We start from the raw sequence: 26051 nt of genomic DNA, 5'->3' as shown, positions 1-26051 counted from the left end.
CTCTTTTTTTTTAATACAGATGGATAATTATATGAATCCCTTAGGTCACTTTCAAAAAGTGCATGTCTTTTTTGTAAACGTACGTTTTGATATTTTGTATCTAAATATTGAAGTCGTTGTAGCTGTGTTAAATTTTGATTACAAAATGTAGATAAAACGCGATTTGTTATGCTCTAATTGCAGTAGTATTTTAACAGAAACAACTTGCAATGGTTCATATGAACATTAATATATATGCTTTTGAATCATCAGCAGCTAATTTTGGAGACTTAAAGGGGCATTAGCTGTCAAATTCATGTCCATCGATTTGACTCAAATTCTCATAATTTATTTATAATATACTTAAACGTATTTTCAAATTACGAGTCTGATATAGAAAGATAACATTACATGTATTCGATAATATGTTACAGTATTTCGTGTGTATTTCAGACTTGACGACATCCATATAATTATCGAGATAACCTCCGAAGAGTGTCGACCGTCACCTAATTCGATATAAATTCAAAGATTAAAATAATAGATTGCAATATCGTGCAATAGTTATTTCTATATAAGAATAAGATGTGATATGATTCCCAATGTCACAACTGTCCGCAAGAGACCAAAATGACACAGACATTGACAACTATAGATCACCGTACGGCCATTACAAATGAGCAAAGCCCATACCGCATAGTCAGCTATAAAAGGCCCCGATATAACAATGTAAAACAATTCAAACGAAAAAAACTAACGGCCTTATCTATATAAAAATAATGAACGAAAAACAAATATTCAACACATAAATAAACGACAACCACTGTATTACAGGCTCCTAACTTGGGACAGGCACATACATAAATAATGTGGAGGTGTTAGACATGTTAGTGGGATCCCAATCCTCACCCTAACCGGCAGTAGTATAACAGTACAACATAAGAACGAACTATAAAAATCAGTTGAAAAAGGCTTAACTTATCAGATGAACAAAAATACAAGTGGACGTGGCCGGGTACTATGTCTGTTTCATTTCATGCTATTGGTTAAAAAAAAGAGATAATCAACGTTTTCAGCTGTATAAGAATAATTGTATATTGATCGAATCTGTCAACAAAATGGTTTACCTTTGTTTCACAATGTAAATGTTGACATTTTTCCCTTTAAATGGCTGAACACAGGTGTAATCATTTTTTAGCTAATGGGCTAGATTGAAGGTAATATGAACACGAGTTCAATGAGATAAAATTCTGCTCTTGCATGAGAATAATTCATTAGTCTTTATTTTGACAAAATTGAAACTAATTGACTGCCAAGAACGAATTATTATTTCATTATGTTGATCAATGATTGAACAAAACAAAGTCATATTCTAATTTATGTATATGCCGGTTAAAATGTTTGTCAACCAACTTGTATTTCTTTATTTATATATTTTTTTAAATTTTAATCATATTTGATAGTTGTTAAAATTGAGAATGAAAATGGGGAATGTGCCAAAGAGACAACAACCCGACCATAGAAAAAAACAACAGCAGAAGGTCACCAACAGGTCTTCAATGTAGCGAGAAATTCCCGCACCCGGAGGCGTCCTTCAACTGGCCCCTAAACAAATATATACTAGTTCAGTGATAATGAACGCCATACCAATTTCCAAATTGTACACAAGAAACTAAAATTAAAATAATACAAGACTAACAAAGGCCAGAGGCTCCTGACTTGGGACAGGCGCAGAAATGCGGCGGTGTTAAACATGTTTGTGAGATCTCAACCCTCCCCCTATACCTCTAGTCAATATAGAAAAGTAAACTCATAACAATACGCACATTAAAATTCAATTATACTTTAGGGAGATATAACGACAAACTGTCAGGTTAGTATTATATTGCTGCATGACAATTCTTATTCTTTTGATGTGAGAAACAGAGTCTAAAATTTGTATTCATATGTCAAAAGTATTCCTCTTATTTTGGTTAAATGTATCATGAAAAACAGGCTACAAACCTCTTCTTAACATATTCCAGTTTAACACCGTTCGGGCTATTAATTTTTAAAATCCTTCGGCAGCTAAAATTTGATAATCTAACGTCGAGCAACAATCCCTCGTGTTCATCTTTCAGATAAATAGGCAGGTCTCCTTGTTCTTATTAAGTATCAGCACCATTATTGCTCATACTACAGTTTATAAATAAATACATATTATTTTTGAAAATTACTAGTCTTCCATTGGAATTTAATTGGCCGTAAAAAGAAGCCTTTATTTGATTTATTTAGAGCATTGATATATAGAAAGTTCCTTCTTTAACATCATACTAGGTGGGTTTTTTTTTGATAGGCTATTTTGTATATTGCAGAACTTGAGGTCTTCCTCTTATTTTGGTAGTTGGGCAGTTTTACGTTTTCTGTCTTATGATTTGAATACGGTAAGTTTCTTGTATCTTTATTTTGGTAATTGAACAGATTGTATTGGTCTTTTGTATCATTAATCGACGAAGAATGAACAAATCAAAGTTCTCCATAAAATAAAATTGCAGTAACTTCAGAATCAAAAATAACAGGAAGGGGCGATAAGCATCCCGCCACAAAACAGTCTACATATTACACCCTGAAGTTTAAAAATCCGGTGATACATGACATTGGTAATTGCACGGATGACGGGAAACACCGAATTGTCGTTACGACAAGTGAAACATATTCATTATCATCAATAACACCGGTATTTCCTAACAGTGAACCAAATCATGGCGTTTATAAAACCACAGGAAGAGATGACTTCAACATAACTACGTTACAATAGTTTCGTTGTCAGCTCTGAAATTCAAATGTTGTATGTTTCAATAAATTCATACATTACTAAGTGATTTAGATACATTACCATCAACATAGGAAACGCTAATTATTTCTTTTTCCGTCTTCCTGAGATCGTACAACTTTGTAATTCACTGAAAATATAGAAGAACAATTGTTTACCTCGATGTTGTAGTCACCAAAAGAATACAGTTGATTAAAAGCATTATTTTTTTATCAAAACAGAAATATCACACTTTAAAAACTGTAAAAGGAGCTGATAATATCGAAAGCTCTTTAAAACAGATGGATCGACGAAAATTTTTAATGGAATGAAAAAAATGACATATAACAAACGTTGATTTGCAAAATTGATAAAAATTCAAAGTAAATGTTACCTTTAATAAATGTGTTGGTAGTACTTTTGACATATGAAAACAAATTTTAGACTCTGTTTCTCACATCAAAAGAATAAGAATTGTCATGCAGCAATATAATACTAACCTGACTGTTTGTCGTTATATCTCCCTAATGAATAAATGTATATAAACCGATAATAAGATATTGAATTAATTATACTAAAATAACAATTATCATCATTTGAATTTTTTTAAAACATTAAAATCTGTAAACTCATATCTTAAAAGTGGATATGAATACCGTGGGGTCAAATAAAGCAACAGTAGTATACCACTGTTCGAAATTCATAAATCGATTGAGAAAAAAAACAAATCTGGGTTACAAACTAAAACTGAGGAAAACACATCAAATATAAGAGGAGAACTACGAACAAACCAAAGCCATAGTTCCAAGACGACTGGCAACACTCACTTTTTATCATTGTTAAGCATTATTAGATTTGTTAATTCTGGTATCATTTAGAAATGAAAATACTTTTCAATATTCATCTGGAAATATACATCTCTGTTGTTATTGCTGGTATGTATATTACTTGTTTACGTGTTTTTATAAATCGAAATCTTTAGCATATTTTTACCTTTTTCGCCAACATGGAATCATTCAAAAATTAGTCTGTATTTGGAAGTAACCGTCGTAGATATGTGATAAACAAATAAATGTCTCCATTTTGTAAAGCTTGATAAATGACATGAATGCATTAACATCATATCCCGGAAATATACTTTTCATTCAAGGTCTAGACCGATACCGTAGTTGTCTACTTTTACACAATCGACGTTCGCAGTTGTTATAGCCTACAGTTACATGCCAATTCGTGAACGATCACCATTAAGGTCATATCGGCACATCACCTTTAATTATTTTAGTATTGGCATATTTAATCACTTTTATTTTGGGCATATTGAAGTCCGTTTCTAGTGCTGTAAGATGTATTAGTTTCTACAATGACAAAAATCCAAATACATGTTGTTCCAAATGTGACTTTGAATTGTTTATTGTATTGATCATTGATCTTCAAATATCAAAATTGATCAAACATAAATACCTTGTCCTTACATACTACCTATGTTGAAATTAAGGTTAACGTGATTTATTAGACTAATGCACTTTTTACAATATATTGTTTTATCTAGGTCAAGGAACAAAATGTTTCTCTTATCGTCATATAATATATTTCTTTTATCTTAAAACGACACAATATATCTTGTAACGCTACAGAAACCTTAAAAGGCAAACGAATGACACATGACACATTCATAGTTTGATGGAATTTCTTTTCCGATTCCCAAGTCGATTTTGATAACTGCTGAATTGCTAATTGTTTTTATTATTTTACAATTGCTGTTCAAAGGGTGTTAAATCTTGCGTAGAATTGTGGAACTCAGATATCCATTTTTCTATTATTGTTGGTGGTCAGTTGATGTATTTACTACGTGTGTATGTTCCTATCTAAGTGAAAATACTTTTATTTGAAGGATGTTGTTTGTTGCTGTATATCATATATGTTTATCTTTTATTGTTTTGTACACTAATCAGTACGTATTTTTCTCGATTGAATAGTGTTATAGTGTCATTTAGATGAAATTGAGACTGGAGGGGAATTCGTCAAAAAGATAACAACCCGACCAAGGAGCCGAAAACAGTACAAGGCTACCAATGGGTCTTCAACACAGCAAAAAAATCCCACATCCGAAGTCAGGCTTCCAATGGCACCTTAACACAAATATGTACTAGTTCAGTAATACAGAACTCCGAAACATATATATCAATTAAAATTTTGAAACAAACACAAGACTAACTATTGCTATAGGCTCCTTACTTAGGACAGGCGCAACAATGAGGCCAGGTTAAATCTGTTTAGTGGTATATCATTCCTTTCCCTATACCTCTACCCAGTGCATTTTATAGTTGTCTATAAAGAGTGGTTTTGTTCAATATCAGCGACCATCCGATGACATACAGTGCAAAATAGTGAGTTGTAAGCTTGGCAAACATACACATTTTCTTACTTTGTAAAATCAACCATCAAACGGCGTATGAAAAAAACAATCACACACAATCAAGAGTTCATACAAGGAGGTGCTTTGTGTATTGTACTCCTTTACATTCACATATTCCTATCGTATTTGTTTATCAATTAATATTTTTTTCTTCAAATACAAAATTGTACAAAAAATAAGAACTTTATATTCGATACTCACGCTTTTGATGAATGATAATTGTATCAAATTTATCAATATGCCCAATTATCGTCGCAAACTTCTGTTGTTTTGTAGATTCCATTGGGGTTACCTTAAAGATTATTTTGACTGACTAAAACGCGTGTTTTTCATTCATAAACTTTTTACAGCCACGTTTTAAACTTGTAGATCTAATCGAAATATTTATTATGTTTGTTTAACTAATCTATGTGGAAAAACATACTTATTTCTATTAAACTGGAAGCATTATTGTTGATCGTCTTTATTTATATTTAAAATCATTCCAATATTCCCCGTTATGGTTTTATTCCGATATTTCACCATAAGGATGTTGTGATATGTGACCAGCCACGACATATCCAGGCTTATGGAGGTAGAACGTCATTGTGAGAAAATCGCCGTTAACTATATGTGACTAGCCTTTTCCAGGCTTAGGAGGGTACATTGTCTAAATTATATTGTTGTATATTTATCTAGAATATTCCGAAACAAAACTCTCTGTCATGTTATTATGACATATTTGTTGTAATAGCAATGAAACGAGTCATTTCGAATACCGGTAAGAAAATGAGACTGTTATATGACGACTTTTATTTATTGAAGCCACTAATTTATAAAACACAAAATTATTGTATTTATCGGCTTTAAGTGATGTTCAATAGCGTATTTGAATAAAATTTCAAAGATTTAAATTTACTACAATGCAAACAATTCTTAGCTCTATTTTAGAACATGTAATTTAAACTTGTTGAAATGAAGTTAGTTTGAAATTTGTCAAAGTAAGCTTTAAGAATTCCTTTTTTTTTAGTATAGATTTATTATGCACGTCTCTTAACATAGTATGCGACGCGTAACAGTTTATAAGTAGGTGTTCTCATATATTAATTTGATACGGTGCATTTATTATATTATTGATATATTTCAAACTTCATTTATAAAAGAAAAACTTTAGAGCAGAGCATTATTTGTTTGTTTGTAGCTCTATTTTTGAACATTTAATTTAAACTTGTCGAAATGAAGTTAGTTTAAAATTTATCAAAGTAAGCTTTAAAAATTCCTTTTTTTAAATTTAGATTTATTATGCATGGGTCTATACATAGTAAGCGACGCGTGACAGTTTATAAGTAGGTGTTCTCTTATATGCATTTGATACGGTGCATTTATCATGGATATATTTCAGACTTCATTTATGAAAGGAAATCTATAAAGCAGAAATTTTTGATTTTTTTTTTTTGGATCAATTTAAAATGTAGATTCAAATATTTTTCACTTCAAACGATAAAGTAAAACTTCTTCAAAACTTATATATGATGTATAGTTCGGCGTCCGCAAAAAGAAAGCCAACGAAAGTGTTTATCTCTTCTTCACAAATCTGTATTTCATTGAATCTCGATATTTATCATGTTTGTAATTTTTCTAACAATGACGTTCTACCTCCATAAGCCTGCAAATGTCATGGCGGGTCACATATAAGATTCCGGTGATATCAAAGGTAGCACAAGGAAGTTAATATCCACAGAATTCAAGAAGACATTGGTATGGAATTACTAAACCATTTACAGAATAAAAGAAACACTGCTGCTTTAGATCTGATAGAAAAGGGCACAGATTTGACATTTATAGATCAGGTAAATTATTTGTGACTGCATAAACAAACCAAAGACTACCACTTACATAGAAAATTAAATCCCAACACAATCTGATTGTTTTATCATGAATTCTAAAATTAAAATCACAAAAACACGAACTTCGAGGAAGATTCAAAACGGACAGTCCGTAATCAAATCGCAAAAGCAAAAGCTCAAAGTCATCAAACGAATGGATAACGACTGTCATTTTCCTGACTTGGCATATGTATTTTCTTATATAGAAAATGGTGGATTAAACCTGGTTTTATATAAAACTCTCATTTGTATGACAGTCGCATACAATTGAGAATCACTTTAAAACAAACAAATATGTCAAAACAATCATATAGACGAAGCACATAGGCAAAAAATAAATATTACAACATATATCTTTCAAAATTATGAAGAAATAGCAGAAAAAATGTGGTACACACTGAATAACCCGCGTAGCGGCTTATTTTAAAGTGTGCACCACATTTTGTTCTATGTTATTTCGAATAGACAGAAAAAAATATAACAGTCATTTTCTAATAATTTAATACTAAATTCCGTTTTAAACCGTAGTAAACCATGAAAAAACGTTTATGACGTCACAGTCGAAATGTTGAAATTGTTGATTTCATAAAAATGGAGTGATGATTTAGGAAGTATTCAGAAAATGCTGTAATTGTTTTGACATTTTCCAAACAATTACCTGAATATTGAAAATATGTACACATGGTATGATATATGCAACTTTACATTTGTTTTGGTAGAACAGTAATACAGCTCTCCATTATGCAAGTTCAAATGGATTTACAGAGGTTGTAGTAAGAATTTTAGAGGAAAATACATCTATAATTGATAACCAGGGACAGGTTTGTTTTATGGAATAAAAGCCTCATAAAATAAAAGAAGAAATTGTTCAGGATAAGTAGGCTGCCTGTTCCTGAGCAAAGACCTGGTGATTCAAAAAGAACACATCTCCTACTTGTTCAAGCAGTGCAATGCGAATTTTAAAAATGTCAAAATAGGGAATCGGATAAAATCGGTAAAAACAACTTAATTGTTATCCAAAGAACAACTTAGAACTTACTCGTAAACAAAACCCGGGTTTGTTTTTGCTTAACCAGTTAATGACTTCTGAACAGCGGTTCAATAGTGTAGCCTTTATTCAACTGAATAAAAGTAGTGAATTTAGGCACACACATATCATATTGGTAAACCAATTAGTATTTGGTGACTGTACAACGTCTTTATTGTCATTGCAATCGTTATATATCCCGAATCTGTTTGAGCAATTTCTGTGAAAATGAACATGCGCGAGCGTATCAAATTAGATGAGACATGTAACGCCAGACGATGGAGCAGGGGTATGTCACTGTTGAAAATGTGAGGTTAACAATGCATCACGTTTGTCATGTATTATAGTATATTAACTGTAAATTAGTCTGAAGTTTGAATGAGATTTTATATTAACACTAAATTTTCAAAATACCACTATCAAAGTTCTGTAATTAACACTTTTAAATTTTCTAAATACCAAAACAAACCATTAAAATATGATAAATGTTAATTTTTCAGTAACATTTGAATTTATTAAAAATTGAGAATACATGCGGGATGTATGTATAGTTCAACTGGAAATATTTTCATTTACTAGTATTTCAATTAATTCTTCAAGAAAAGGTCTGCAAATGTTTGCGCCTGTCCTAAGTCAGGAATCTAATGTACAGGCGTTGTCGTTTGTTTGTGTAATTTATACGTGTTTCTCGTTTCTCGTTTTTTATATAGATTAGACCTTTGGTTTCCCCGTTTGAATGGTTTTACACTAGTAAATTTGGGGCCCTTCTTAGCTTATTGTTCGGTGTGAGCCAAGGCTCCGTGTTGAATACCGTACATTGACCTATAATGGTTTAATTTTATGAATTGTTAATTGGACGGAGAGTTGTCTCATTGGCACTCGCACCACATCTTCGTATATCTATTGAAAACGTTTTTAACATTTTCTTCAGGATGGACAAACCGCTGTACATAGAGCTTTGCAGAACGGCAACACGGAGACTTTTGTTTCACTAGTGGCTTATGGCGCCAATATCAATGTATTAGATGTGGTGAGTTCACTTTTGCAGTACATGTACCTTATTTATATGGGGACGAAGTCCCCAATAACAGTAGAAAAATCAATAAAAAAAAATTAAAAAAAATAAAATCGGGAAAAGAAATTTTCATTGTACTAATGAACTCAAAATCGTTCAATTTTTTTTTATGTCATGTTTTGAATTCCCGCATCTGCGCAGAAATCTACAATGTACTTCCTTTTTCCGGTCTCGTGTGTATGAAACTTTGAGTAAAATATATATTTATCAGTCTAGTATAAAATAGGAAGGAACGCAAAACCAATTTCATTTTTTAATAATTCCTTGATATGAAAAAACGTTACTTGATAAAAGCGTTTCTTTGTTTACATTTCATATGACGTCATAACTTAAATAACGTCACAACTAAAATCCCTAACAACAGAACCAAAATCGGAAACGTTACGGTATTTCCGTTTCTTTTTTTTTTAACAAATATGTAAGTTACAAAAAAATAATTCATACAGACTTCGTCCCCATTTACAGGTAATGCCTGCCTCATAAAAAAGACGTTACCTAATGACAGCGTTTCTTTGATTACATTGAATATGACGTCATACGTCACAAATAAATCCCTAACAACAGAAACAAAATCAGAAGAGTTACGGTATTTCCGTTTCTCTTTTTAACATGTTTGATTTAAAAGAGAAAAAAACATACAGACTTCGTCCCCATTTCACAGGTAATGCCTGCCTCATATTAGTACAACAATGACAGGAAGTTCAGAAAATAAGTTGTCATTACCGCAATGGATCACCTCATGCTAAATTATTTTGGGGAGTAACAATTTATTTAGCTCCTTATCAATTTTGACATTTTTTTTTTAGATAAGTACATCCGGAATTATAATGCCCTGAACAGGAAAGTTTTTTTTTTTACATATGTCTTATTTGCGAAAAGCAACTTGACTGATCTTTTTTTGTATGACATCAAGTCTAAAGAATATTGAATTGAAAATTAGTCGTTCCAGATTTATAACATTAAAAGCAACAGCTAGACATTACAATTGTGTCTTATGATAACATAAGTATGCCTTCATAAATCCTCACCATTTTAACCATGTTTTATCCATAAAGGAAAATACCAAATGTCAATAATATATGATGTATTTACCGAGGAATCGTGTGCTTCTTGCATAGTTGTTTAAAGTTTATAATATACAAAACAAAAAAACTTTTTTTTTATAATTGAAAATGTATTTCATAGCTCTGATACCCTGTCTTTACTGCACTAATTTCGTTTGTGTTCATGATATTTTGTGATTTTACCTTCTATTGTTATTGGGATTGAACAAAAGAATGTGTATTTTAATATATTCAAATCTTTTTTTCATTCTTCTGTCATCCCAGAAAGGACAAAGTTGTTTAGACATGGCTATGAAGAGAAAGGACTTAAATCTAGTAAAGCTGTTGTGCTACTTTGGGGCTGAAGTGGCACTACAAGACTGGATTCTTCTATCTGGTGATATAAATGCACTGGATAAACAAGATCAAGTAATATTGAAACAAATTCTGGATCAAAATGATAGATTAGCTGCAATTAACCACGGGTAAAAACATACATTTATTTTGGTAGTAGAAAGCCGTAATAGCTTGGTCAAATTTTTCAAAGTATTCACATTTTGTTTTAGACAAATCAATGACTTTTATAATACCATTCATTACAAGTATTTGCATTTTATAAATTAAAAAGAATGTTTATTTCATGTATCCTTTTCATATTTGGAATTTGTTTTACCCAGTTTCTTTTAACTTATTGTATAATCTGATGGAAACCTAAACTCTAGTATATGAACATTAAATTTGTATGTTATAATTCAGCCCAAGTGTTAAACAAAATACTTTTACACAAAATTCAGTGTAGAAAATAGTTCTTAATTGTGTTATCAATGCCGAAAAAGTAAGATTATAAAAAGTTTTAGAGTGTATAACAGATGCAATAAAAGCAAACGTTTGTTTGAAAATTTGTATGTCAAAATATGATGATTTTTGCATTAACTAAATTGGTATTTTTTGCGCAAATTATTTTGAATTCTAATATGACGACCTAGGCCTATTATCATCAACCAGTATAACCCCAGTATATCAAGCTTAAACACAAGCGCATAAATACACAAAACCGGTTGTTCTGCGTTCAAATCAATTATACCACTAGCCATTATTAATTTTCGACACCAAAACCCACAATTTACGGAGTCCAAGATTCAGATGCGATATAGTGATTTCAATTCTACAGCAAAATAAACAAATCAATTCATTTAAATTTTTTCGTGGTTAATTTTCACAGAACAAAAACAAAAACCAAAAAATGATGTTATCGTCTTGGCATAGTGTAATGCCCGCGTCACACTGTCCCGATTTTTATATACGATGGACACCCGAATGCGAAAATTGTAAGTTCGTACGAAGTTGGTCCCGATCTCGTTAAAATACCAAAAAGTGACCGAAGCAAGTACGATGAATAACGAAGTCTATACGATGGTGCCGAAATTATATACGATAGCAAAAGATGGACATACGAAGGTTAACCGAAGACGGGTATTTAAGCTTCATATCTCAGCCGAAGCCTACACGATGGATCACGAAAGCTACACGATGGATTACGAAGGCTACACGATGGATTACGATGATGGCGCGATGGCCATACGATGTCTAAAAGATACAAACAGAATTTCGGCAACATATCGTTTCTGTACAAGTCTGCCATGCATGGCGGGAATTCGATCTTTTTGTCTAATTCTTATAAAACTTAGTTTATTATCCCCTCGCCTACTACATGTAAGTTGCGTGTAGATAAAATTGTTATGGACACTCTAGAACCAAAATCCTCAAAACTTGGTATCGTGTTACTCGTTAAGAATATCTTAAGCGCTATTGACTTTAAAATTCAAATGTCAAGGTCACAGTGACAGTTGTAATACAAGGCAATATCACCCTTGTGGACACTCTAAAACCAATATGCTTCAAAAGATTTTAACCACATTTGGTATATTGTTCCTCCTTGTAATGATTTGACATATTTTACATTCAAGGCTAAAGGTCAAGGTCATCCAGATGGACTTGTTTTTTCTCCTTGAAATAGCATAATACACAGGAAATTGGTTGCTCATTCTTTTACCTGCTAATTCTAAAGACAATATTAAAGGTATTTCCAGTTACTGAATGTTTTGGTTGATTTCTAAAAAAATAGTTTATGTATCAAATATACATATTCAATTTATCATTTTCTGCATGTGTCATATACAAATAAAGTGTCCATATTTGTCCCCAATATGTTATTTACGAGGGGATGCCACGCTCGGCATTGCCTTGTTTGAACTGTAAAATGTGTGCACTAGTCTGAATAATCACCCATAATTATGCCCATGTTTACTGATCTATCTTAAAGGTAAGGTAATGGGTTCGTTGATCCCTTTTATTCAAAAAGAGCTCTTTCCAGGAGAATATCATAATAATATAGACAAAAGGAAGGATGTGGGGGAAATAAACAAATGCGGCAAAATATGACATATAGAAAACAAAATGGTTATGGAGTAAACATTCGTGTGACAACAACTCAGACGATACATAAAAAATAAGTATAATGAAGAAAAAGTTGGTTTCCCTTTATACGTGTACCTGCAGTGTTGCTGTACGAGGCGCGTTTATGATTTTCATTATGTTACTTGATATGAAAAATTGACAAAAAAATAATATTTTACTTGTAAAAGTAAATCCTGAGCCTGTAATAGCTGCTCTTCTTGTTCCATTTGAATTAATAGAAACAACGCTGTCGCCTTTCTTGTTCTCATAGAATCATATGATATGAGCTCCATGTTTTGTGAACGTCTTTCTTAACTGTCGTATTAGACTGACCAGTGCATATCGCGCATGGCACTTTAAATGTATTTTAGCGCGAAAATTAACTTACATTTAGCTGGATTTATTGCCGTCGTAGTTCCATCTTGTCGCCTTCGTACTTTTACTCGATGGCAACACGCCGGGATTACGAGGTCTTCACGAAGTCGTGTTGCCATCGTAAGACCTTCGGGTATCTTCGTGATTCATTCGTGTAGACATCGTAATGTCAAAACTGCCCGATGGAAACGATGAAAACGATGGAAACACAAATGCAATACGATGTGCAAAGATGCATTCCCGGTGACATTACGATGGTGAGGATGGTGATACGAACTCAATACGAACCCTTAACATCGAACGCACCTTCGGGGATTTTTTAACATGTTAAAAAATTTAGAACCCTTCCCGAAGCCGCCCCGAAGGCTAGAAAAAGTGGCCGATGGTTCTACGATGGTTAAAGATGGCACTACGAATAGCCCGATCTGGATACGATCAGTCCCGATTTTGAAAATTTCCATTATCGTGTTGCCATCAGCGTAAAATCGGGACAGTGTGACGCGTGCATAACAGGAGACGGTTTGACCTTAGTATTTTTCTATGTATAAAATATCTTTCTTTTATCATCTGTGTGTTTTATTTGTTAAAGTCAGCTATAATGTTAACTCAGCCTCTAAAGCTACAGGTATTTCTACATTGTAATGATGAGTTCCTTTTTATCGTGTGTATAATTAATCAACAATACGTGTGTCTACTCTTCGAACACACCTTTACCTATAACGGTACACCGACAAATCAACATTCTACTTCTGATAATTGACATTGACCTCAATATCTCTAAGTTAACTGCAAATGGAAATACCTGTAATCGGACAATTATATTAAATCAAGCGTAATTGATCTTATGGCTCGGAAATAATTAATTCCTGAAACACAAGTCTACTTGATATTTCCGACTATAAATTGTAAACCGTCTGTTAACCTCGTATAAAGGTTCGAACCACTGGGCCCTGAGTCTCCTTGGCTGAAGAGATCGAAATATTAAGTAAGTTTATATAATTTAATAAGGTCTCTCAAAATATCAACAGATGTAAATAATTGCAATAACAATACAAAGTATCAAAGTTATATATTACTAGAACACACCCGTGATATCGCGGGTCCGTGACTGAATTAAAGTATATAACTATGCGCAAGCCTTATCTTAGTATTAGTACTGTCATCTGATAAAGTCATGCCGATTATAAGATACACAATTTTCTCTGCTTTCAAATCTTTCTGTTTGAACCCGTCGAACTGGAACTTATCAATTATTGGTAATATTAATTATTTGGAAAACAAAAGGTCCTGGAATGGAGTATTTTTTAATCAACAGCATTGTCCTATATTAGTTATAAATAAAGCTGAATTCTTTGATTCGCTGTTTTACGTCATGCCCGCTAACAAATTGAAACTTATTTTTAGTTCAGATTTTTAGTATTCTTATTGTTATCTTAGAAAGTCTTACGGATTAAAATACTACAATAGGTAACAATTTGACAATTTAGTAGTGTCAACCCTGTGATTATGACCCGTGTATATAGCATATTAATCCTGAATACACCGTTTGGTGGTGCGCCTGTCAGATGCGGAACGTACAGATACGGTAATAGGTAACAGGTGATTATACTATTGGTATCGGTATCGGACTCGACCCGGAACTTCCTAATTATTGGCAATATTAATTACGTAGAAAACAAAAGGGCCTGGAGTGGTGTAATTTTTAATCTACACCTTTGTACTATATTAGTTGTATATAAAGTTGAGTTCTTTGATTCGTCGTTTTTATGTGATGACGGCTGACAAATTGGACCTCGTAATTTTAGTATTATAGATATTACATTGTAAAATAATGTAAAAGTTCTAATCAAAAATGTAAAATGAATATTAAGTGTCGGCTTCTAAACAAATGGAATTTTACCGTAAAGACCCTAAACTATTTAACTTTATCGTAATCGCTTTAAATATTAAATTCAAACCCCCGAAATATAAAAGCTTCTTTACTCAATTCTTACTAGAACACACTGTGGACTAAAACAGGACAAAAAAATCAACGAAAAATCACCCTGAGAAATAAAGCACATCGGTTTTATTCAAACCAAGTTGCAGTGTCTTATTCAGACATCGGGGTATAATACACCCGTAAGCCCTTTTAATAAAGATAAACAACGGCGGTTTTATTCAAACCAAATGTCGATTATGTCTTATACAGACCTTGGCTTTATACGATCAAGCGACCGAATTAATGAAATATCTACATTATATACTAATTACAGGTAAAGAAATGACAACTTTAACCAACCGCGTACTTCGATACAAATTTACATATAAAGATGCACTCGAAAATATCTAAAAAACTATTGATTACTAGTACCGAGAAGAAAAGAAAGGCTTTTAATCATTTATCTTATGTAAAACACCGAGAATCCTTACTGATTAACCTATAGAAATCAACTACACTTTTTATATTACCCTGGATACGAACATGTAAGCCAAATAATAACAATGAAAACGAATTGTAAATTGAAATAAGCCATCCTACATATAATTTTAAATATATAAAAACTGATTCCGCTACAATAGCAACAAAACAAGATCATGTCATAAGTATGTTTCCGTAAACATAAAATCAAATGAAAAACTTCTTGTATGCAATAAAATTACATTGGAAGAAAATATATAAGTAAAAAAAGCGATTTAAAAAAAATATATCATTGTAATATATAATATTACTAACATTATTATATGTGGGTAAAAAATGCTAACGCTCGGGGCAAAATAATTGAATTTAAATGCCCAACCCATGGGTAAATGAAAACAAATTACGGTTGCCATGAATTATTGCTTAAATTTAAAGAATATTCTTTGTAAGATTGTGAAATCAAAATATAGAATAATTACATAAACGGTTCCAATTTTGCTGCAACAGATGCACATTTCAAAATAGAAAAACAAGCTAAAAGGTTTTATCACTGCAATTATCCCATTTCTATAAACTTATATCAAAGTATAATACACGATTCAGTTTAATATATTATAATTGTTTTCAAGGTCCATATGTTATGAGCTGCGTCAAATAAAACCAAAGGATAACATCCAGTATTTTTCGAGACTTTTTGTTGATATGAATACAGAGAACATCACTTCAAGCTTCTTCATGTATTGTGCTAAAGAATCACCAGAATTTACAAGTAGTCAAAACCAGAAACAGGACGACGAACATTTCTTTTCTGATGTTTTTGAAATCATCGCATGGGGTTCTAAACCAGACTTTATTGATTTGGATATAAAAGTTGAAGGGAGACCTCGTTGCAATGAAAAATTAAGATTGCTGCCTATAACAGGTGTATTTCTCAAGGATATCAAAATCCAAGAGAACAATAACGATGAGTATGAGGTTACTATATTAACTGAATTAATTTTTATATTTGCTATAAATATATATTCACAATTAAAATAGCATGGTTATAATGGACTACATTAATCATGAAATTCACAAATAAGCTTCTTTGAAAGTTAATGTTCTTTTTGCTACAGTTAAAAGTATCACAACAAATCTCAACTACAAAACAAATTCATTTCAAATAGATATAAGAAGATGTGGTTTTGGTGCCAATGAGGCAACTCTCCATCCAAGTCAGAATTTGTAAAAGTAAACCATTAATCAACGGAACAACAGCTGCCATATGCCAATAAATTGCAGTAATATTAGTAATAATAAGGGGAAATGGTTTCTATTTCTTGAAAATTGTGTACACCCGAAGAACTTTTATGAATTTACCTTCATCAGGAATGCTTAAACCTTTCTTTAAATTTAACGTGATATTCTGTTTTCTCTGTGTTGATTTCACAACATTCCCATTTATTCTGTGTTGATTTCACAACATTCCCATTTATTCTGTGTTGATTTCACAACATTCCCATTTATTCTGTGTTGATTTCACAACATTCCCATTTATTCTGTGTTGATTTCACAACATTTCCATTTATTTGTATTGTAGTCCTGTCATGTAATATTGTCATTTTAATATTATATTTATATTATAGCGGGAGGTTTGGTATGCCACAAAACCAGGTAAAAGGTCCTGTACCAAGTTAGGAAAATGGCCATTGTTATATTATAGTTCGTTTCTGTGTGTGTTACATTTTATTCCCGGTTTTTAGTGGAGTTCGTGTTGTTTCTTATGTATTATTTATAACTGTTGATGTAAATGTTCTTTGGTTTTGTGAGTCCTTGTTTACTCCTTGGTTTTGATTGTTATTGTCTTTAATGCTTTGTTTCTGTTGTGTCGTAGTTCTCTTTTTATATTTGATGCGTTTTTCTCAGTTTTAGTTTGTAACCCGGATTTGTTTTTTTCTCCGTCGATTTAAGAATTTCGAACAGCTGTATACTACTGTTGCCTTTCTTTATCAATCCCACTTGTCCTGGCTACTTTGGTCTTATCTTGAATACTAGTATGTTGTTTTGCGCGAGACATTAATGCTATATTCGTTAACAAAATAATATGTCTGTCAAGGTATTGAAGGTGCCCTATATAATGACTCTCGGTGTATCAGCAGTTGTTTGTCACATTATCCAGTGTATGACTATAATGATAACTGCCGGTGACATGACACATCCATGTCTTAAATTAGTTTCAGCTTGGGAGTATATATCACTGTTTCCAAACTTGTACCTGAAGCTGTCGAAGAATACTTTTGAATAAATTTGCTGCAACTCGTTTAAAGCCTTCTTCTCAAATGAGAAAAGTAAATATGCTAGATAAACTTACTGGAAGTGTGATGGTATGATTGAAGCTGTTAATTTTCTCCTTGATAATATTTATTTACGTTTAGACAACACAGTTTATCGACAGGTTGAAGGTATCCCCATGGGTACTTATTGTACCCCTTTAATAGCAGACTTGTTTTTGGTGATGTTCCTTTGGCAACATCTTACGGTGTTTATATTTCACAGCTCGCTCGCTATGCCCGTATCTGTTGTGGCGGTTTTTTTTTATTTTAACGAACGCAATCTATGTATTACTGGTAAATTATTAAACCAGGGATATCGTTACCATACATTACTTAAAACCTTTAATATTTTTTTCAATAGATATAAAGATCTGGTTTTGAAGTTTGGTTGTACCTCTAGAAAACTTATTTCAAACGAGATATCACATCCTAAATTTTACTGAAATATTGTTAACAGTGCCCGGAAATTTAGAAATGATCCTTGTTAACTTATCGCTCCATTAAATAAACGTATTCTAAAAGGTTACCAATTCAACACTGTAATAAGATCTTTGAATATTGTGTTTATTGGTATAAATATTGATTTTGTTATCAGTAAATTAAAAGCAAACTAAATATTACTAGTACGTTATATATATATGTATACTTTCGTGGATCTACAATCTGTCGATACCTGTAACTTGGCATTGCACAAGGTCATGTTTTTCTCTGACTGTTTATGACGTCTTTACACTAAATCCATTGAATAGTTTAGTCTTAGATGTATGATGTTTATGTATTAGTTGTTAGTGGCTTTGAACTAGCTGTCAGATAACTGCGAGTATTCTCAGATCTGTTCTTATTGTATTTTTGTTGTCGGGATGTACAAGTACCCGGCCACGTCCATTTGTATTTTTGTCCATCTGATGAGTTAAGCCTTTTTTAACTGATAATTATAGTTCGTTCTTATCTTGTACTGTTATACCACTGTCCTAGGTTAGGGGAGGGTTGGGATCCCGCTAACATGTTTAACCCCTCAACATTATTTATGTATGTGCCTGTCCCAAGTGAGGAGCCTGTAATTCAGTGGTTGTCGTTTGTTTATGTGTTACATAGTTGTTTTTCGTTAATTTTATATAAATAAGGCCGTTAATTTTCTCGTTTGAATGGTTTTACACTGACATATCGGGGCCTTTTATAGCTGACTATGCGGTATGGACTGTGCTCATTGTTGAAGGCCGTACGATGACATATAGTTGTCAATGTCTGTGTCATTTTGATTTGAGCATAGAATACTGTCATTAACATTTTTGAAAATATAAGGACAAAGTTACATATATGTGTTTTTATTTGAAAGAAGCTTTGAATAATACACAAATAAAAATAATATTTTATCACTTTCAACAAATATTCATTACAGGAAACAGTTATCTCCGCGCAAGTCAGTTTATCATCTGATGCAAAGTTTACTATTGTTTCTAAGGTGGTACCGGAAGTATTTAATGTGACAAACGAATCGCTCTGCATACACCCGCAAATGGAAAAAGAATCAGAAATCGCAATACCGGAGGGTGCTTTTGATTCAGCTGGCCAGCTGCAAGTAAATGTAAGTTTTTCATGAGGTACAATGTTTTTACATCCTTTGAATGTTGAAATCACTAGCATATTCAGTACTGTTTCAGGATAAGGACTTAATCATGTATTTGAAATATACATGTGTGTTACTTCTATGACATGCATAATTAAAATTGAGAATGGAAATGGGGAATGTGTCAAAGAGACAACAACCCGACCAAATAAAAAACAACAGCAGAGGGTCATCAACAGGTCTTCAATGTAGCGAGAAATTCCCGCACCCGGAGGCGTCCCTCAGCTGGCCCCTAAACAAATATATACTAGTCCAGTGATAATGAACGCCATACTAATTTCCAAATAATTAAACTTGTTTGATGAGCATATTCGGTCTATATTTTCTGTTTTGGATGGACTACAAATGTCCCCTGCCAACACATTATATATCTTATAATGAAACCGATCACTTGTATATTCATAAGCATGCGATTAACATAAAATGTATATATTATGTTTCAAATAGATAATAAGTATAAAACTGAAAAATCATGGGGATATTCTAAAACTTTCAAAAAGTTTTTTGACCAATACTAGGATCATGTCTCAGCATTTAACAAGTCAAAGAACTCTGCAAATGAGCATGGATGGGTAAAACAAAAATTGTCTATCATATTTTAATTTTTAACATTTAGATTTCAGAAACAAAGGCATGGAATCATGAAGAGTATGAACTTGTAGATCCTGTCTTATTCACAAATGCAATTGATTTGACAATGCTGAACCACAGCCAGCCGTTAAAACCTGTTAAACTGACATTACCAGTGCATTCTGAAGATCAAAACAATGATGATATTATTATATTAATGTCTGATAAAGAGGAACCTGAAGAAAATGAATGGGAGATATGCAGCAATGTTGACATTCATGGCAAATTTATTACATTTGATGTCAACCATTTATCTGTGTAAGGTTATACCTCATCTTCTTTCATCGTCTTTCAATTCCTTTACAATCCGACCTCATTGCCTGTAAATTGATTTAAAACTCCATAATACCCAGAGTCTGCAGCAATAATTTAGGCAGAATTATATTTAACAATGCCAAATGTGATTCGCCTTTTAAAGTATTTATCTATATGATCAGAACAAGCTGCCTATGAACTTGATTGTCTTCATTTTACATTTTAGGCAAATTAGATATAGGCATTAAAATAAAGGGCATTGCATTGAAAAAATAGATGTCTATAATATTGCAGAGAGACAAAAGATAACAAAAAGACATAAAAAATCATCAGTCGACAACAAACTGTCATTATATTAATTACAAGGCAAAATACGAAAGCCAATGAAAGGACAAAAACAAGACTTATGTTGTTTGGTATTTTTCGGGTAAGTAAAAAGTAAAATCACAAAAATACTGAACTTAGAGGAAAATCAATTCGGAAAGTCCATAATCACATGGCAAAATCAAAAAACAAAACACATCAAAAACGAATGTACAAGAACTGTCATATTCCATAAACACCCATTGATCAGTCTAATTCCATAAGTCCCTGTCGTGAGAAAGAGGATGTTACATTTAAACCTTTTATTTACCTTATAGGTATATAGCTTGTTCAAAGCAACATACGGGTAAATCAAAAAGGCAGGCGACCAACGCAATCAAGAAGGAGGTACAAGTGGAATGTTTTGCTATGTTAAAAAAAGAATCGGACGGGAAACTATCTTTAATTATAGAATATGCATTGAAAAATAGAGGGAAAAGTAGAAGAAAAAAATGGAAAGATAAAGGATTCTGCACAATGTCAGTTGAATACAAAGATTGTGTGATGAAAGAGGGACAGACATATGTGGTAAATATACGTATACATATTGATTCTTGCCTTTCTTCACATGCTAGAAATGGCAAGACAATGGCAAGATGAGAAATATATATGGTATCATAATATTTTGGATATGCCCAGTCAAGAGAAAAGTATCTAAAGCCTTAGTCTTTCCAAAATGTAAAGTTTTGCACAACAATTTTTACCATAACAATGATAATTTATGTTAACACAGAAGTGCTGACTACTAGGCTGCTGATCACTATAAACTGGTTGATAAACTCCTCTAAGTATTAAATTAATCAAAGTTAAGTGCCTAATGTTCAGCGATTTAACACTATCGGACTAATAATTAATAATACCACAGATAAAGTAATGTCTGGCTTGCATCCGGATTTTGACAAAGATGATTAGTTTAGTTTATAATTTAACGACGAAACGATCACTTAAGCGTCATAATTGTAAACTTTCTATTTTTAAGGTAGCACATATACGGGTTGGCTTTTTTGACTGATCACGGAAGAAAATCAAATTAATTCTTTTCTGTATAATTGAAATTTTTGTCGACTGTATTTTATAGATAAAACTTACTGAAAACATACAAACAGACAGTCTTAAACCTCAGGACCCATTTCTCACATTGAATCCAAGGAAATTCAGAACAGGGAATTATCGATCTTTTCATCTAATCAATGACACGTCAGAATCACCATTAGAAGGAGAAGTTCACATTGAAAAACGTCATGAAATAATAAGCCAGCTCCCACAGCAGCCACACGAATCGTCTGGTACAAACACAGAAACCCGTATGTTTACCAACTGCTGTCACAAATCTGTGGAACATTTTGAACCGGAAATGCAGGTGGCATATGATACAGATTTTGAACTGGTTGTATCACTACCAATTGACTCAAATATCCAAGGTAATTTATATAATTAAGATAATTTAAAAATAAACATTACATTAGAATAGAACTTCAATAGACTTTCGATATAAAAGAAAATTAGAAAAGTGACAGCGCTACTCCTTCATCTCAATATATCAATGGCACTTTTTTTTTATAAATATCAAGACAAGACACCAAAGGCTAATCAACCTATTTTTCAATACGTTACATAACATTTAGAACGTATATCATTAACCTGTCTGTTTATCATTGTCAATACAATGAAATTTGATGCGACTGTCATACAAGTGAGATGTTTAGCTAGCTAGAATACAAGTTTTAATCCACTTTTTCAACAAAACAAAATCCCTGAACCAGGTCTGGAATATGACAGTTGTTATTCGTTCGTTTGGTGTGTTTAGCTTTTTATTTTGTCATTGTTTAGGGACTTTCCATTTGGAACTTCCTTGGAGTTCGTTATTCTTGTTATTTTACCTTTTTCATACATTAAACCAGCAAACCGAGCAATGAAAATGTTAAAAATAATAAGGCATTATTATATCATCATTGTGCAAGGTAGAAATTCATATTATTGCCGTCATTGGGTAATCTATATCGTTAAGTTGCTGTATATTTGATATCACTCCTCAATTTTCTATCGATTATTTTTTATCATTACGGAATTATTTCATTTTATACAGATATTAAACAGGAGGAAGTAGGTGTAGCCTTGGATGATCATCAATGTAAGTTATCTAATAAGACCAATTATTAATATATGTTGGTCCAGGTCAGCTTACCTTTGCTTTAAAGGCCATAATTTTGATACAAAATTTAAAATATAATGTAACACGTTATAAATTTAATTTTTGTTCATGAACGTGTTCGGTTTTTGTTTATGACCTGCATTTGTTTTCTCTCAATTGATTTATGACTTTTAAACACCAGTATACTACTGTTGTCCTTAGCTATATCGTGACCTAATAGTATAAAAGTTGTAAAGACCAATCAGCAGCATACAAAACACAAGAAAGCCCAAAACTGAGCAGCACAAACTCCACAACAAAAACAAAAACTGAGCAGCACAAACTGAACAAAAAACCTTAGGTGGTCGCAGCTGTCCTTTATGGTAAGAAGATCCTGCTTCGAAATGTGACGCCCGTCGTGTTGCTCGTATTAACAAATACCCACTGAAAAGGCTTATTCGGATACAATGGAGGAAAAAAGTACAGGAGTATCTGTCGTCATCTATGAAACAGGTATTCCGTAATAGACATTTATTTCGTGGTTTAAATTTTTAAAAGGTATAATTTCAATTTTACCACTTTGAACTTTTGGTTTAATAGCTTACTTGAAAGCAGCATTCTATGAAATCATGATAGGAAATGCAAACTCTTGAATATCGCATTAACTCAGTCTGAAATATAAACATTCCACATGCAAGCGACTCTAATTGACAAAGAGAAATATGAACTTTAATTGGGCGGTACCCGACACAATTGTGACTAATTCACAATCAATTTTTTATACAAGTCTTTTTTTAAGAACAACACCATACCTTATCAGATATTTCTGTCAATTTGTGTTACAAGAACAGAAAACTAAATAGGACTATATATCAAATTCAGTAGAAAAAAGGAAAAAAGACAACCTTATGGCCAAAAGAAAAGTCACGGAAGTTCAAACTATAGCCCACAAATCACTTCACAGAAAACTTATAAGGCAATAGAAACGCATGCGCTCATGAAGCATAAGTAGTTCCTGTTGAATAAGTGGTTCCCGTCATAAAATAAAGTATGATACTTTGCATATCGCGGATGTCACACTAGAAATAGAGAGCTCTGTGTTGTGGCGCCCATGGCGGGATATATGTGTATCAGCGACACAAATAATTGTATATACATGACGATGTTCTTTATTGTTTTTAATTTATATGGTCACTTTTTCTCTGGTGGAGAGATGTCTTATTGGCAATCATACTATACTTCTTATTAATATGACGTCCGTAAAACTTTCAAAAAGATAACTTCGATTTTACCATTTGGAACACTTGGTTTTATAGTTGCTTTCAGATGAATTTGCATAATTAATAGACACATAACAGACGTTTTTCTGTCACAATATTTTGTAGGTACAATTCCAGTACTCCGAAAGACTTCACTAAACCGTATCACAGCTAGTTTGACCATAGAAGAATGCTATCAGTTGGGCACAAATTTACATGTTATAAAGAACAAAATAGAACAGCTGGAAACTGATGGACAACTAAAGGAAATACTTAAAACCTGGAGATCGGCCCGACCAAATGAAAAACTAGTTCACAACCTATCTGGAGCTTTAAAAGAAATGGATAAAGAGGATATGGCAAACAATGTGGAGGAAGCATTTGAAAACAATACAGAATATCCTGATTAATTATTGGAACAGTGTCATGGACTTAATCATCAATTTAGACAAATGTTAGAAACTATTGCTATATCTCTGTGTTATTCAGTTAAACAGACATATGTGTACTCTGTTTTCCAAGTATGTGTGTTGTTTTTTTTCTCTCATTAAAAATGTGTAGTAAAATAGTATTCTTTAAATGAATATCTTCTTTTTTAGAACAATTTCTTTATGATATAGTTTTCAAAAAGTCAATCAATATATAATTCGTATCTGTACTAAGCGTAAGCTGAATTTAATTGATCAAAACTATAAAATCTAAATTAAAAATCTTTTGAACTGAGTTTTACTGTGCGTATTGTTGTGTGTTTTTTTCTACAGTGACTAGAGGTATAAGCTAGGGGAGAATTGAGATCTCAAAAAACATGTTTAATCCCGCCGCATTTTTGTGCCTGTCATAAGCCAGGATCCTCTGGCCTTTGTTAGTCTTTTATTATTTTTAACTTTAGTTTCTTGTGTATATTTCGGAGTTTAGTATAACGACCATTATCCCTGAAATATTTAACATTTTTGTTTAGAACGCCTCCGGGTGCTGAAGTTTCTCGCTGCATTAAAGACCAATTGGTGGTCTCCGTCTGTTGTCTGCTCATTGATCGGACTGTTGTCTCTTTGACACATTCCCCCTTTCCCATTCTCAATTTTATTTGTGTATTTATCTAGAATTAAATAGATTTCCTATTCACTCATAGTACATATGTCCTGAATATGCATATACAATACGCTGATTATACCTTTACCAAAGAACATCATAAAAAGTATGATTGAAATACATATTCTGCTCAAACGGTGTATAGGTCATCTTAAACTTGCAGTGGAGTGCAATATTTGTTGCACCTCTATGTAATTACATGTGAATAATAGCAATAAAAGCGCTGTTCCTTTGCTTTCTGTGTTGTTGGTTTGTTTTTTTTTGGTTTTTTTTATTGCTGTGCACAAACTGATTTTGCGTCATGGATGAATATCCCCTATCTTTTCTTTTCTATAATTTAATATATTCTATAATATATAATATGTTATTCTATATTTTATTATAATCATATGGTCATTTGTTTTGTATAAATCTACTGTTTGCAAAAGTATAAGTATTCTAAATACTAAGGATTTTCTATTATGGCATAGATAACCCTAGCCGTATCTAGCAAAACTCTTTGGAATTTTGGTTCATCAATGCTCTTGAACTTTATACTTGTTTGGCTGTCTGATTATTTTGATCTGAACGTCACTGATGAATTTTGTGTAGATGAGACGTGAGTCAGGCGTATTAAATTATAAGCCTGGTTCTTTAATAACTATTAGAATGTCGAAATGTATTATTGTTTATTTGTGTATTTCTCTGTCCTGAATGTTCTTGCATTTATTTGTACTGCAGTCCTGTCATGTAATGTTGTCCGTTTGGTGTTGTATTTGACATTGCCATAAAAGTGCGATCTTTGGCTAGCCACAAAACCAGGTTCAACCCTCCATTTTGTTCTTTAAATGTACTGTACCAAGTCAGGAAAATTGCAGCTGTTATCTTATAGTTCGTTTCTGCGTGTGTTGCATTGTCGTTTGTTTTTTGTTGCCATTTAGTGTTGCTGTTGTTTCGTTGTTTTCCTCTTACAGTTG

At 32.4% G+C, this 26051-nt stretch overlaps 1 protein-coding gene across 1 annotated transcript; it reads left to right on the top strand.

Moving 5' to 3' along the window:
• The first annotated feature begins 6597 nt into the window (after positions 1–6597).
• On the top strand, positions 6598–24720 carry LOC139528501 (uncharacterized). The gene is made up of 11 exons (XM_071324518.1): positions 6598–7015; positions 7771–7872; positions 9010–9108; positions 10482–10681; positions 16059–16404; positions 19141–19326; positions 19985–20256; positions 20895–21144; positions 21695–22037; positions 22703–22747; positions 24133–24720. Exons 1-11 carry the CDS (start codon positions 6926–6928, stop codon positions 24414–24416), a joined length of 2217 nt encoding a protein of 738 aa, XP_071180619.1. The 5' UTR covers positions 6598–6925; the 3' UTR covers positions 24417–24720.
• The last annotated feature ends 1331 nt before the right edge of the window (positions 24721–26051 follow it).

This window comes from Mytilus edulis, chromosome 6, assembly GCF_963676685.1.
Source record: "Mytilus edulis chromosome 6, xbMytEdul2.2, whole genome shotgun sequence".
NCBI classification, from domain to species: Eukaryota; Metazoa; Mollusca; class Bivalvia; order Mytilida; family Mytilidae; genus Mytilus; species Mytilus edulis.
Note: the sequence above shows the minus strand (reverse complement) of the source record. Positions and strands in the feature narration are given on the sequence as shown.

Bases quoted from the DNA above. Each gene is read 5' to 3' on its own strand.
- LOC139528501 (XM_071324518.1), top strand. From the start codon at position 6,926: ATGGAATTACTAAACCATTTACAGAATAAAAGAAACACTGCTGCTTTA. The intron at 7,016-7,770 runs GTAAATTATTTG...TTGTTTTGGTAG, and splicing joins ATTTGACATTTATAGATCAG to AACAGTAATACAGCTCTCCA. The intron at 21,145-21,694 runs GTAAATATACGT...TGTATTTTATAG, and splicing joins AAGAGGGACAGACATATGTG to ATAAAACTTACTGAAAACAT.